At 40.9% G+C, this 12,614-nt stretch overlaps 1 protein-coding gene across 4 annotated transcripts in view; it reads right to left on the bottom strand.

The window, feature by feature from the left end:
- The window catches only part of DAAM1 (dishevelled associated activator of morphogenesis 1), a 183,006-nt gene that overhangs the window by 100,389 nt on the left and 70,003 nt on the right, over window positions 1-12,614 (bottom strand). For all 4 annotated transcript variants that reach the window (XM_003831651.5, XM_003831652.5, XM_055097645.2 and 1 more), the window contains exon 2: window positions 7,369-7,588. In XM_003831651.5, the coding sequence (XP_003831699.1) occupies window positions 7,369-7,551 (183 nt within the window). In that variant the 5' untranslated portion in view covers window positions 7,552-7,588. The remainder of the gene's footprint in view (window positions 1-7,368; window positions 7,589-12,614) is intronic.

Below are 12,614 nucleotides of genomic sequence, written 5' to 3'. Positions count from 1 at the left end.
CAGCGATGTAGTGTATTAGAAATGAAAGCTCTCCTCTAAAACTATGAAATGGATTCCAAATATGTGTGCTGTAAGAGGTGAGACTGACTATAATACACTTCAAAAATAATAACCAGACTTGTTTTAAACCTGGATTTTTTACGTAAAATCTCACACAGGAAAAGCAGTTGGACATTTTGCATGTTTCACCCATTAAAAAAGCTGAGGGTCACAGAAACAGAAACTGTGAGAAAGACACCCCAATTCCAATACCACTGTTGCTGTGAAATATTCTGTAGGAAACCCTTATTCTTGGGGTACGCAGAAGTCTATTGCAGGGGGGCTCCTGGTAATTCTCTTTGTCCTTTTCTATTTCAAAATTAAAGTAGCCAGAGGAGGTGCATGTTGTAACAAAGAGGCACCTCACCTCAACTACTGAGCTCAAAGGAAAACATATTCAGAATTGCTATGGTTTGGATGTGTGTTCCCCTCCAAATCTCATGTTGAAATCTGATCCCCAATATTGGAGGTGGGGCCTAATGGGAAGTGTTTGGGTCATGGGGGAGGATCCCTCATGAATAGATTAATTTCCTCCCTCCGGGTTACTGAGTTCTAGCTCCATTAGTTCCCTGGAGAGCTGGTTGTTAAAAAGAGCCTAGCACCTGCCACCCCACCACCATTGCTTCTCTGGCCACGTGATCTCTGCACATGCAGACTTTTCTTTGCCTCCACCATGAGTGGAAGCAGGCTGAGGCCCTCACCAGATGCAGATGCTCAATCTTGAGCCTTCCAACCATGAGAACAATGAGCTATAATTTTTTTCTTTATAAATTACCCAGCCTCAGGTATTCCCTTTATAGCAACATAAAATGGATTAAGATAAGAATCTACTCAGGGATACATGACACCTATCACAAAACTTACCAACACCTCACAAATACTGAACAGAACCATGGTTATTTCTGTAAATTTAACCAGATAGCAAAATATTTTGATGTACTTCATTATATTTGGTTCACTGAAAAAATCTGTAAGCAAACAGAGGCACTTTTCTCTGGTTCAAGGAAGAATTTGATATATATGTTTAAGTCAACAATATAACCATCCCAAACACACCTTTCCCAGGCTCGTCTCTCAGAATCTCCAATCCCTCTAGCTTCCTGTTTTTTTATGCGTCATCTAAACTGAACTTCTTTCAGTTACCTGAGCCTTCCATGCCTTCTCTCACTCTCTAGCACTTATACATGCTCTTCTCACTGTCTGTAACACTCTTTTCTTTCCTTTGTGCCTGGATGATTCCTTCTTGTTTTTCATGCCTCACATTAAATGTCACTTCCCCGAGGAAGGCTTCCAAGACCCTTCACACTAGGTTAGGCAATCATGGGGGTAGGTGTTAGTGAACAGCACCCTCCTTCCCCAGCAAGATTAGAATTCACTGAGACCTAAGCTAAGGAATCAAGCCAATAGAAATCAAAATGCCCTTCATTTTACTCACGTAAGCTGCACTGGAGAACCCAACTTTCATCGGCAGATAAGTGGGGCCTGCAGAAATTTAATGCTGAGTTATGTAGATGTTTATCCACTGTCCCACAGGGGCAGCTGGACAACTGTAGAGCTCCCCAAAGGGGCTCACTCCTGTGTAATGTATGGCACCAAGAAACACAATGTGTTTTCTCAAAGCACGTTGACTGTTTACAGAGAGGGACTGAGCTGTGCATGTTCCCAAGAGGAGTAAGGAGCTGGAAGAGAGGCCGGGAATGTGATTCCAGTGAAACTCCCTCCTCACGAAAAAGGGAATAAAGCTTCCTCCCAGACAAAATGTACTGCTTGAGCAGCACTCCTATAGCACTTGATCACTTTGATAAGATTGCACATTTAGTTGCCTGTCTTTTCTGCTAGACCTTCAGCTCCACAACATCATCGAGGACAGGACCATGTGTCTTTTGCTCACCAGTTACCTCAGGATTAGCAGAGACAGGCTCTTAACATGCACACATCAAAATAAACCATCAGTCGATTAATGACTCATTCTTCTGTTCATTCCAAGGGAAATCGTCTATTGCTAACATAAAAAAGTTACTTGAATAAGGACGATTTATAGAGTTGTCATGCTTAGGACTCTTCGGATAGGTTGGCTGAGATAATTTAAGACTTTTAAAAACCTGTAGAAAAGAATATTACTGAATCTTATTTCAATAGGTGAGTGTTATTCATATTGGTTATATTTCTTTATTTTGACGAGGCAGAGAGCACAGAGGAAGACTGGGAGAGGGGAGGAGGTAGAGGTGAGAGGGAGAGGAAAAAGTAAAAAAGAATTGATTCTCGAAAGGTATAAAATATATGGTTAGCAGAGATTAAACAGACTCTTAACTTAGGTTTTATTTGTAAATATCCCAAATAACTTAAAAATTGTTAGCAGGGAGACTTTATTTCTATTTGACAACTCACGCACACACAATTCCTGAGTTATTTTGTCCTCAGTTCTTCAGGAGATATAGAACAGCTTTAAAAGCAGTTGTCTTATCAGTTGGTAGGGGGTGAATAAGAACAAGTGTTGGCAAAGACGTGGAGAAACTGGAACCCTCATACATTGCTGGTGGAGATGTAAAATGGTGCAGTCATTTTGAAACAGTCTGAAAGTTTCTCAAAAGTTCAACACAGTGTTACCATATGACCCAGTTAATTCCGCTCCTACATATATACTTGCAAGAATTAAAACATATATCTATGCAAAAACTTACATATGGATATTTATAGCAGCTTTATTCACAGGAGCCAAAAACTGGCAACAGCCCAAATGTCCATCAATGATGAATGGATAAAATGATGAATGGATAAAAAATGTGGCAGGGGCCGGGCGCGGTGACTCACGCCTGTCATCCCAGCACTTTGGGAGGCTGAGGTGGGCGGATCACAAGGTCAGGAGTTCGAGATCAGCCTGACCAACATGGCAAAACCCCGTCTCTAAAAAAAAATACAAAAATAGCTGGGCGCAGTGGTGCGTGCTTGTAGTCCCAGCTACTCAGGAGGCTGAAGCAAAATAATCGCTTGAACCCGGGAAGCGGAGGTTGCAGTGAGCCGAGATCGCACCACTGCACTCCAGCCTGGGTAACAGAATGAGACTCTGTCTCAAAAAAAAAAAAAAAAAAAAAAAGGGGGGGGTTATATCCACATAATGGAATATTATTAGGCAAGAAAAAGGAATGAAGTACTGGTACATGCTCTAAGGGTGAACCTTGAAAACACTCTGTGAAGTCAAAGAAGCCAGTCACAGAGGACTACATATTGTATAATTCCATTTATATGAGCTATCCAGAGTAGCCAAATTCTCAGAGACACAAAGAAGATTATTGTTTGTTAGGGGATGTTGGGGTTAGGCATGAATGAGGAGTGATGGTTTATGGATTTAGAGGTCACATGCTAGGGTGATTGCTAAAAGTGATTTTGGTAATGGTTGCACAATTCTATTAATATACTAAAAGCCACTGAATCGCACACTTTACATAGGTGAATTATATATGAATTATTTCTCAATAAAGCTGTTTTTTTTTTTTTTTTTTTTTTTTTTAAGTTAAGCAGGATGAGACTAGAAAGACAATGCTAAGTCCTGAGGTAGGACTAATTCTGGTTCCCCTGCCTACAGCAGGGAGCCTACTAGAGAACAAGGTGCTCCATGCTGCCCACCTTCTTTAAAGATTCACATGGCTGACCTCCTATTGAGGCTTGCTTTATTAATGAGGTGATACGGTTGCAGTAACCAATTCTGAAAGAAATCTACTTGGTATCACTTTTAAAAACATCAAATGAGTGACTCATGAGATGAGGCAAAGGAAACTAGCTTACAACAACCAGCTCTGATGAGATGCTTTCTAACAGATACAGAGGTAAGATGGTCTGCAAGTTAGGACCCACATTGGCCCGCTCACACCAGGGCAGATTTGCTTTCAAGAAAAGGAACAACTGAAATATTTGCTTAGAGTGTTGTGTCTAGAAGACACTAGAATTATCTCTCATCCCTCTTGCAGTATTAGTCTGTGGGGTGTAAATCATCTATTAGGTGCCAGACTTTTTAAAGGTTATCTTCTTTCACCTCTACACCAACCCTATCAGCAAGATGGTATTATCTCCATTTTATAGGTAAGGAAACAACTAAAATTCAAACAGAAATAATCTTAAAGGGAGATTTCCTAGGCTACAGAGCTGGCATTTGGGAAAAGTGTTTGACTCCAGAGACCAGGCACTGTCCACCACCACATGTGGCCTCCCTCTGCTGTACCAGGCCAGAGGCAGAATTGCTTCAGCTATTACTCAAGAGAACCTGGGGCAGAGGTTTGCAGCAGCTTTGAGCCTACCTCTCTTGGCCAGGCCACCCCTGACAATTGGATAGATTTGTGGTCTTAGTCCCTGAAGTCAAGAGTAGACAAAAATTCATCCTTCACTTACCAGGACAGATACAAACCTCAAGATAATTTGTTCTCCAATGGTTTCAGCTTAAAGTTCTGGTTTGGCATTGGCTTTCTCACAAATAGCAGCTGTAGGCAATTTTCACACAGAATGGAGACATCAATAAGAGAGAGTGGAATTTTCTCCCTTATGAATACAGAACAATGAGCTGTCTTCAAGACGTACATGAAGCTACCACCACACGGGCTCCTCGCTCTCATTTTGGGAGACTGACAGAATATAACTGTAGATGTGGAATGCTTTGAGGGTGCCAGCTCTGCCTACCAGCTCTACTACCACTGAGGGCAGTCATTAGCTATCAGCAACACCTATGTCCTTTGGTTGACTTTTTTTTTTTCCTTTTTTTAATCCAAACACCAACTTGAGGGCAGTCATTAGCTATCAGCAACACCTATGTCCTTTGGTTGACTTTTTTTTTTCCTTTTTTTAATCCAAACACCAACTTGAACAAGAGACTTTCAGTTTTAAAACATTTTAAGTGGGAAACCCTGCCTGTCAATGCATCATTATTGCCCTTCTTGATTGCTGTCTTGGTAGATGATTCACTGCCCCTCCCTAGAAGAGGACTATGTGTCATCTGCCTGCCCCATGACCTCAGCCTTGGCCACATGACTTGTGGTACCAGTCTCTACAGAAGAATGATGCCTCCTTATATGCAAACTCAGGTGTGGCCATGTGATCTGCACTGGCCAATGAAATGTGGGCACAAGTGACACCTGTTATTTCCAAGCATAAGCTTAGAGCCTATGAATGGTTTGCCAGGTTTGCCTTTCCTCCTCCACCCTTCCTGGGTATAGGACAGAAGACAGGAAGGAGCAGAACTATAGCAGACCCACAGTAGACACACAGCACAGCAAGCAATAAGCCTCTGCTGTTGCAACCACTGGGGTTTTGCTATCACAGCACAACCTAGTTTAAGATGACTGAGACAGTCATTAACATGGATTCCCCCCAACTTTTCTTCTCACCTTCAATTCCTGTTGACAGCTTACTTCCTCCATAAAGTCTTCCCTAACCACCTTCCTCATCTCCTTGACCCATACCACACAACACATATTACACACACAGGTAATTTGTGATTATTCTTTTGTTGCCATTATACCTTCTTCATAATGGATCTCCTACTACTGTCAGATCTTTGGGGGGCAGGTTCTGGCTTTCTATTTCAAACTTCCTTGTTAACACCTGCAACAGAGTTCTTCATGCAGTGGAGATCAAAGAAGGAAGAGATTCCTTAAACATTGAAAATATTCAAGATCATAAAGCGTAAGCACACTGGTAGGAGTCATCTTTCCTTTTTCCCGACCAACTCTGGTTGGCAATAGGCCCATCGCTCCACGCAGGAGACCAGAAATCAAACATCAGCTTCATAACCTCTCTCATATTGGCTTATCTTTCTGCTTTATAAATGAATTCTGGGCTATAAGAGTTGGAGTGACATGGTCAGTTCAGATATTAACCAAGGAGAACACTAATGCAGCCTACAGTATGTCCTTGACCAAAGAATCATGCAAAATGAATAGTATTCTCTAGTGTCTGTTGAACAATATAAATGGTCCGTTTAGAACTAACTCCATTACAAATGAGATCATGTCCTTTACAGGAACACGGATGGAGCTGGAAGCTGTTATCCTCAGCAAACTAATGCACGAACAGAAAACCAAACACCAGGTGTTCTCACTAATAAGTGGGAGCTGAATGATGAGAACACATGGACACATGGGGGGAAACAACACACACTGGGGCATGTGGCAGGAGGCAGGGGGATGGTGGAGTGGGGAGAGTATCAGGAAGAACAGCGAATGGATGCCGGGCTTAATACCTAGGTGATGGGATGGATGACCTGTGCAGCAAACCACCATGGCACATGTTCACTTATGTAACAAACCTGCACATCCTGCATATGTACCCCAGAACTTAAAATAAAAGTTGAAGAAAAAAAAAAAGAAGAACTAATTCCATTACAAAATGCCAGTGGTGATCAAAGCAGGATACAGTATTCATGTAACATTTATTAAGCATGTTTAAAGGCCAGGCACTGGGCCACTCCCACTGTGTACTGTTCTCACTGAAACATTACATCAAACCTAGAAGAAGATGTTTTTTTCCTTCAGAAAACAGGAACAGAAAAATAACATGATTTTTTACAATTATGAAGATAAAATCAAAGCAGTGATTTGAAAAAAAGTCTTCCTAATTCCTATGCTAGCACCCCTTTAAACTATGCCATAAAATCTTCTGAAATACAGAATAGAAACACTACTTGATGCTTGAAAAGCTAAGCTGAAGAATGTACTTACATCTCTTGATGAATGGGTCCTGCACTAGATGCATCCTTCATTTCAGTATATTTGATTCTAAAATATGATAGTACCTATAAAAAGATTCCCACAGCAGTTATTATTCTAATCCTATCATTAGGCTAAATAATGATGCTGTACTGAAGTAATAATGTCTTTCACCAAAGGATCAATGACAGGATGGGAAGTATGACTAATTTTTTAAAAATACATTAATACTGTACAATCGGTGTGGGGGTAGGGGAGCATTAGGGAATCCCAATAGGTGTGAAGTAAATGAAGGAATTATTTAGCATAATGTATAGACTAAGGATTGGGATGGAGACAAATTAGGAAGGGCAACTTAAGATGCAGTACTGCCACATATTTGAAGAACTGAAGGTCTAAATCCCTCCACCCACTTAAAGCACAAGCAAAGCACTTGGATGTAGTAATACTACCCTCTTCTAACTCTTCCTTCTCCACAGGTTTAGTGCTGACAGTGAGGGTGCAGACATAAAGGTGAATGGGGGCCATTTCACTGAAAAGGAAAAGTCCATGTCAAACCAAACCAACTCATTCACATCCTCTCCTCTTCTCCTTCTCTGGCTCCCCACCAATGCCAGGATAGAAAACTGGGACTCACCACCAGTTCACTGAACATGACATCCAGCTCCTCCACAGGGGGCATGGGCAATGCTGGTTCCATGGTCTGAAGCGCAAAGTTGCTATCGTTTCGCAGCCGATACGTGATTTCTGGGTGATCATTATTTCGGAAACAGCAAAAGATGAATGAAATACCTCGTCCACCTCTCTTTCTTGGGGCCATGGCTGAATTCTGTTCTATTTCTTGATGTGACTAAACTCTGCAAAAAGAGGATATGACATGGTTAAGAGTACAGGAACAGATAAAATGATTTTTAAAAGGCCAGACCAACTCAAGAAAGAGCTCCGTGTGCTGACGACATTGTGTGCGCCCTGCAGGGCACAGAGAGAACAACACCGAGTGGGTTTGGAGTCCACTTGGACAGAGAACACACACCCTTCTATTCATTTGTTGACTGTTTCCTGCAATAACTGCTGAGCAAACAGGACAACTCCAGCCACTCTCCCGACAACATACACTCTAATCACACTGAGCTACTGTCTGTTCTTTGTACATCACATTCCCTTTCCTGCCGACCTAGTTTGTTCTTGTTACTCTTCTTGGAAGAGTGACCTTCTCTTCCTTGCCCCCTAGGAGATCTCTTCCTTATCTTTTAAAGTCTGATTCCAGACTGATTTAAAAGTTCTCTTCCCTAAACAGAATAACATATATGCTATGACATATATATCCACTTTAGCATGATCACATTCTGAGCTCTTTATGAGTGTGTCTTCCTGTTAGACTGTGGTAACTGAAGTGAGGGGAAGCGGCTGTGCATCAAGTATTTTGTGGGCCTAGTGCCCTGCACAATCCCAGGAAGAGAGAAGGCACTCCATAAATGTTCACTGTATTAACTAATTCAAATTTACAATAAAGCCAGGACTTGAGCTAGATGGGCCAGAAATTTTCAAACTGAAAAGAGAAAATGAATTCACCAGCAAGGAAAGGAAATGGTTAAATTACACACACACACACACACACACACACACACACACACACACACACACACACTAATAGAATATTATACACTCATTTAAAAGAACCAAGGCATTTGTATATGTAGATATGGGAAAATGTTGAAAATGCTATAGGAGTACATGACTTAAAGAATGTATGTATTTATAAATATATGAAAGAAATTACTAATAGCAGTAATCCTCAAAATAAAAACAGAGGGTTGGAGAACTATTCATTTTCATTTTTACCCTTTTGAATCCAAATTTTCACCACAAAAACATGTTTTTAATGATGATAGAGGGTATGTTTTAAGTTACAACTGTATATATTGCCTTGGAAAGATTTCCAGTTGATACTGTCTATTGAAAAAACCAAGTCAAAGAAGAACAATAGGCATAGCATGATGCCGTTGCGTCCTTTTAAAAACGTCATACAAAAAGCCATACATGTAAATTAATTTCCACCAAATGGTCCAGAAGGATAGACAGCAAATCCCTAATTCCTCTCTTCTGAGAGTGGAATAAGATTAGAAAAAGGCAAGAAAAAGAATGTTCTTTTCATGCTTTTTTAAGAATAGTGGATACATTTAGATGTATAACTGTTATAAGTCTTCAATGAGGTTAAAAAAGAGATGAGGTTAAAAGAAAAAAAAAAGGTGGGATGAGAATTGGTCCTTCAAGAGATGGAAGGGCAGGGGAGGAGAAACATATCTTGGTCAGGGAAGGTGGTAGAACAAGGCTGTGAATGCATTATTTATATACTTAAATATAAAAGTATACACATAGAAGAAAGACTAGGGTCAAGTTTGTCAACATTTAACAAATGTGGACAGTGAGAAAACAGATGCCTTCCTTGAACTTTTTTTTGTTCTTAAGTTTTAAAAGTAAACTCCAACCCATCGACTTATGGCATCTCCCAAATCAGATAATCCAACTCCAAAATCTGTAGCCAATTTCTTGATTTTGTAATTAACACTACTACGTAAATAAGTAAAAGCACTCATAAACAACTATAATTTCCAGAGACTTCCACAGTCTAGTCCTCAGCTGACTTGAAGGCAAAGTGGTCTCTACAGTCAGGAACTGGGAGGTTCTGTGACGGGAAGAGAGGGAAAGGTTAAAAGCAGGGTGTCTATCACAGAGTCCACAATGATGCTCTAACTGGCTCTTAAATAAAGACTAAGCCAAACATCCAACATCCTGTTCTGTTGAAGCATATGTCTCCTGGCCTAGGGTGTACTTGTGCAAGGTCATACTGAGACATATGTCATAATTGGGATTCCTTTGGCATATGTGCATTAATACCCACTATGTACCAGGAATGACAGTAGTCACCTAAGCATATGGAAATGAACAGGTCACTCACTAGAAGCTCATAATCTAGTGAGAGACAGTAGTTCACCAGATAGTTATAATAAAGGTAATATGCCAGTAAGTGCCATGTAAACTGAGCAGGAATTACCTAAGAATCTGGGGGTGGTCCCTGATGGATGAGTGGAGTTTTGACAGAATATGGAAAACAGGGTCTTTAGGCAGAGGGAACAGTACAAGCAAAGGCATGAGGTAGGAAGGGGCATGAAGGGTACAGGGAATGAGTGGTATAGTACAGACTGTGCTGTATATGCCACCATCTTCTCAGAGCAGAGCCCTGGCTCTCATCTCCCTGCTGAAAAATCTGCCAATGGCTCCCCAATACCATTCTAAATTGGCTTTCAGTGGATTTCAGCTCAACTTTTCTGTCTTTCCTACTTCCTCAAAAATATCCTACACTTTACTCAACAGGCCATTTTCCATGCCCCGTAAACATCTTGCACTCCTCTCACCTTCCACCCAAGTAGACTACTCATTCCTTCTCGCTCTTGCCTTTGTCTAGCAACATCCTCCCACCCTGAAAGTACCAATCCTGAGAGTACACCCACTGCTACTGATAGCTGAAATTCAGTTCTACATATCTGAAGGGCAATTTATCAAAGTCTTAAAATGGTCACACATTTTGACCTAGTATTTCTACTTCTGAAAATGTATGCTTAGGAAATATTCAGAGATACTATCAAAAATGTTTTCACAGAAATTTCCAAAGCATTATCTGCAAGAGCAAATAAGGGCATAGAATAAGTGCTTGTAATGAAGGACTATACAGAAAAGGTTTAAATAAATTATGGTACAACTAGATAACAGACTACCAAGCAGCCCTTTGTAAAATAATATTTAATGACATGCAAACACATAAAGAATAAACAATACAGTGTCCCATTTTTGTGAGAAAAAATTTACATATATGAGCAGGATAAAAGGACAAAATAAATATAACAAAATGCAGGCAGCAGTTAGTTCTGTGACAAATGTAGAGATTACCTTGTTTGTTTTAACAAACAAAAAGACTCTTCTGCACTTCCTAAGTTGGCATATTGAAGACATACTATTTTCACAATTAATAAAGTGAGATTTAAAAAACCCATTGATATGATTATCTGCTTATATTAGAGGGGGAAATGAGCATGAGTGTGCAAAAATGTTCCTATCAAAAATATCCAAGTTAGGTTAATCTACATACCAGCTTTTCAAACTATCTGTGGTAAAGGACTAGTTGTTTTCACCCAATCTGTTATAAACTGAAAGATCTCAGCAATGTCAAATTGCTATAAAAGTTTAAATGCTTAATCTCAATTTTTTTTTTTTGAGACAGAGTCTTGCTCTGTCGCCCAGGCTAGAGTGCAGTGGCGCGATCTCAGCTCACTGCAAGCTCCGCCTCCCGGGTTCACGCCATTCTCCTGCCTCAGCCTCCCCAGTAGCTGGGACTATAGATGCCCGCCACCACGTCCAGCTAATTTTTTGTATTTTTAGTAGAGATGGGGTTTCACCATGTTAGCCAAGATGGTCTCGATCTCCTGACCTCGTGATCTGCCTGCCTCAGCCTCCCAAAGTGCTGGGATTACAGGCGTGAGCCACCACGCCCGACCTAATCTCAATTCTTGTACCCAACACAGGTAGGCAGCAGCAGCGCTGATGTACATTAGGACATGGGAGTCATTACTTATCTCATTAAAATATAACTGTTAATATTTGTCTCTGGTATGTGTCCTCAGGGCAGGGACCACATCCCACTCAGAAGCCAGGCCAGTGTCCCATATCTTATCCTCGGTAAACTGAAGAGAGATCATTCTGGGACTACCGACAAGGTCTGTATGACTGTGGGGGATGGGGAAGTGTTCCTCAGGAAGACAGGGCAGGAAGGCAGTGTTCAGGCTACCAGGAAATGAGGGCAAGAAAATTAAGTAGGCTAAAATAGGCAAGGACCAGCTCATGGAGGGTCCCACGGCCCACATTCAGCCTTCAAAGCTCATTTCCAGCTATCTCTTTCAGGCAGTCTTGTTAATCTGCCTAACTAGATATGGTCTGGGCTCTTTTAGCATTTTGTGACCTCCATCATGTACAGCCAACAGTTAACTGTAAATCGAGGTCTGGGTCTTTATTCCCTCATTGAAGAATCGGGAGGAAAAGTGACATGGCACATGTCATTTAGTGTTCTGCACATAGAGGTACAATCAAAGTATTTACGGAATAAATAAACAGCAATAGTTTTCCTTTTGCATGTTACAAGTTTCACTTAAACCCAAGTTATATTACATTCTGGCTGTACTGAGGAGGGGCGAGAAGTCGGGGGTAACGTTAAGATCTAAAAATCAGTCCAGAGCATTTTTCAAGTCTTAAAAAGAAAATCCCAACAGTTCTATAAACAAAAGAATATGAAGTTCTTGGCTAGTTTCGGAGATGGGTAATAAGACACACAGTCTACTATACTTAAGAACCTAATTGAAATCCTTTCAATAAGTACCAAAATATTGCCTTTGACAGGTAATTTGTATGTGGAAGCCTCAGTGAAACCCAAAGGCCAAGTTTTTATGCTGGCTCCTCCATGGATCCCCAAATACAAGGTCCTTTATTAAACCCATCCCTAAACTCTAGATGATGGCCTGTGTTGGAGATTTCCAACAGGCATCCATTTTTTCCCCATATATGGAGCTCCACTATTCAGAGCCTAGTCTTTTAGATACAGACCAAAACAGGAAACAAAAGGAATCATTCCGCTGGACCCCTCAGAAGCACCTGCCCACCTTAACTTCCCTAGCACTTCACTGACTAGTGATCCCAACAACTGCCCAGTATATATGATTTAATATGCATATTCGCACCCATCACTTCATTTCATCATTCTCATTTCACAGGTAAGACTTAAGAGGAGACCATCACTTCATTTCATCACCCCCATTTCATAGGTGAGACTTAAGA

The sequence above is a fragment of the Pan paniscus genome, chromosome 15 (genome assembly GCF_029289425.2).
Source record: "Pan paniscus chromosome 15, NHGRI_mPanPan1-v2.0_pri, whole genome shotgun sequence".
Lineage (NCBI taxonomy): Eukaryota > Metazoa > Chordata > Mammalia > Primates > Hominidae > Pan > Pan paniscus.
The sequence above is the reverse complement of the archived record's forward strand: the minus strand, read 5'-3'. Positions and strand labels throughout refer to the sequence as shown.